The sequence below is a fragment of the Cynara cardunculus genome, assembly GCF_001531365.2.
Source record: "Cynara cardunculus var. scolymus isolate 2C chromosome LG 11, CcrdV1, whole genome shotgun sequence".
In the NCBI taxonomy this organism is placed as follows: Eukaryota; Viridiplantae; Streptophyta; class Magnoliopsida; order Asterales; family Asteraceae; genus Cynara; species Cynara cardunculus.
In genome coordinates, this window is record NC_037538.1 from 14,085,452 (window position 1) to 14,088,514 (window position 3,063).

At 35.0% G+C, this 3,063-nt stretch overlaps 1 protein-coding gene across 1 annotated transcript in view; it reads left to right on the forward strand.

The window, feature by feature from the left end:
- The first annotated feature begins 1,583 nt into the window (after positions 1-1,583).
- Positions 1,584-3,063, forward strand: part of LOC112521440 (cytochrome P450 711A1) — a 7,624-nt gene continuing 6,144 nt past the window's right edge. The window contains exons 1-2 of the mRNA XM_025130300.1: positions 1,584-1,784; positions 1,954-2,005. Of these exons, the coding sequence (XP_024986068.1) occupies positions 1,619-1,784; positions 1,954-2,005 (218 nt within the window). The 5' untranslated portion in view covers positions 1,584-1,618. The remainder of the gene's footprint in view (positions 1,785-1,953; positions 2,006-3,063) is intronic.

Sequence of the window (3,063 nt, forward strand, 5' to 3'; positions counted from 1 at the left end):
TAATAATAATAAAATATATTATATTTTGATTGATTTTGACACGGTTCACGTTTCAATAAATTTCACACCCCTATTAAGGGGTGCCATTAGCACCCCCCCTAATATTTACATTGTAAATATACATACAGTAATATAGTCGTATATCTATGTAACATCCGTGTTTTTGAGAAATTAATCAATATGGGTGTAAGGTGCTCTATGATAAGACAATGGATATTTTACCAAGTTTTACTATTAGAAAACAGGGTATTAAATTTCCGATGGATTACCGACGGATATTTGAACAGGTGTTTTCATTTAGAATTTTCATCACGAAAATGTTAGAAAGATGTTCCTTTTACGATAAAAACATTTCATTTTGAGAAATTATGATTTAAAAAGTAGTCTTTCAGTTTTATTATTTTATAATTATGATGAAAACTGATTCAAACTGCTTGAACTCAGTAAGCATGAAGTCTAACCATTTTTATTAGTCGGCATTTGCATCAAATCCTCGTTGAGGAACGGTACTAACGGCACTGTGATGAGTTGAATGCTAGTTAGAGGCGTACGAGAAAAAATTAGTTAATTGAAGACGTCTTTCGTACTTTGAAGATAGCGACAGTTAATGAGTTTTAATAAGACTCATCCCTGATATATAATTTTGTAAAGTTTGGATTATTATTTGTTGATGTTAAATCCTAGATTTCCGTGATATGTAATCAAGTGTATACATTTAGAAAGATGTTATAATGTATGCAAGCCTTTCTGCTCATGGATGCCTAGGGACCGTAGCCCTACTTTAGTAAAAAGAATATGATTTACAACCTCTATCATACATAACAAAGCGTTTCAGACACGTAAGATCCTTGTAATTGTCCCTACCCCACAAGCCCAGCCTACTCTTTCGAAATCGCTTTCAATGAAAATAATGACAAGACAAACGGCTTATAAAGATGCCTTAATCAACCAAAACCATCGATCATTTGATTCTCATTGGCCTACCCATAAATACCCTCTCCTTTTCCACTACCTTAATCATCTCTCCAAATAAAAAACATCAACATTATTGCAATGGCACAGTTCGAACGAGTCTCGTCATAAAACATAAGATGGTTTTAAATATCTAATTTTCTTTTTGTCTTTTCTAGCTGAAGGTCCAAATAAAAAAAAGTAAAAATGTTGAGAACGTACAAACAAGTGATTCATATGTGAATCATTAGTAAAACCCAAAAAAAAAATCATTTAGGAAAACTTGCTATTCATCCATTTTTTCTGAAAACCCATTTCAATTATGAGAAATCTTGGCTACTAATCAAACAAAAATGATGAAATTCCTCAAGAACCAAAGTGGGTTTCTTGTGATATCTCTCGAGTGTAAATAGAAGTGGGTATGATGTAATGTAATCTTGTCTTGTAGCTATTCATACTAATTACGAAATTACCATAAAAGGGGGTTGTTAACTTGTGATTCCCACCACTACTTCCCAAATCCATTGTTTTCAATCAGAATAATGCCAAAACAAACATCTTATAAAGATGCCTTTAATTACCCAAAACCATTCGACATTTGATTCCCTTTTGGCGACCCATAAATACCCTCTTTCTTCTTCTTTCCCCTAAAACACCATCTCTTCAAATGGAAACATACATCATTCCTGCAATCACAGAATCATCAATTTTCACTATTTTAGCCTTATTTGCTGGGATTTTGGTCTATTTTTATGGACCATTATGGGGTGTAAGAAAAGTACCAGGTCCTCCACCCATTCCATTCGTCGGACACCTGCCTTTGCTTGCTCAACATGGCCCAAACATGTGAATCAGGTTTCACATGGGCAGACAGCCACTGGTCTATTTTAGCCTTATTTGCTGGGATTTTGGTCTATTTTTATGGACCATTATGGGGTGTAAGAAAAGTACCAGGTCCTCCACCCATTCCATTCGTCGGACACCTGCCTTTGCTTGCTCAACATGGCCCTGATCTCTTCGCTCTTCTTGCCACCAAATATGGCCCCATCTTCAGGTTTGATTTCGTTTTCTGTTCCTTTACGTAGTTTGAATCAATGATTGCTGTTTAATCCTCAAATCTGGAATTTTGTGGCTCTTGATTTTGGTTTCGGCTAGTGGTTTTGGTATCATCGATTTTGGACCCTAAAATTTGTTTGACTTTGACTTCAAAAGTCAAATCCCGAGTAGTAAACACCGGCACCAGGACCAGGACCTTGTAAGAACCTCTTTCTTTAACTTATCAAATTAACAATAGTAGTTCTTCGCCTCTTTTTTTTTTGGGTCCATTTATTCCTTTTTTTGGGTCCATTTAATCGTTCGACATCAGTAATTATTATATTAGTGATTATAAAATCAAGAAAATGAAAGTAAGATCGAAGGTTCTTATTAAAGCATCTAAAAGACGTGAGGTTCTTATAAGAAACTTCATAATAATAATTCTTACAAGTAATTACATTTTTAACTCTCTTTCTCTCTCACGTGAACCCATCCTATAAAATGAAATGTTGTAAATGGAAAAATATAATTTAAAATATTGAAAAGTTGACTTGAAGTACACATTGGGCCTGAGGCCTATGATTGATTACAAGACCGAATGACCGATCCAATCCTTTGGGCTCAAATCGGTTACGGTTTTCAATTGGAGGCCCGGTTAAAGATAGGACTGGTTGTTCAAGTTATTTATGGACTTGAAATAAGTCAAAACATACAAAAAGAATTTGACTAATTTGAAAAATTGAAGTCAAACATGTGAATCAGGTTTCACATGGGGAGACAGCCACTGGTTATTGTGGCAGATGCTGAGCTGTGCAGAGAAGTTGGCATCAAAAAATTCAAAGACATTCCCAACAGAAGTATCCCTTCTCCCATTTTGTCTTCTCCACTTCATAGAAAAGGGCTTTTCTGGATCAGGTATTTACACCATGTTTCAGATAATAAAAAAAATGTGTCTGAATCAGGTATTTTCTTTAAAGAAATGATCTTAATGGGTTTTCAGGGATTCAAGATGGTCAACCATGAGAAACACCATCCTCTCTGTATACCAGCCATCACACTTGGCCAAATTAGTCCCAA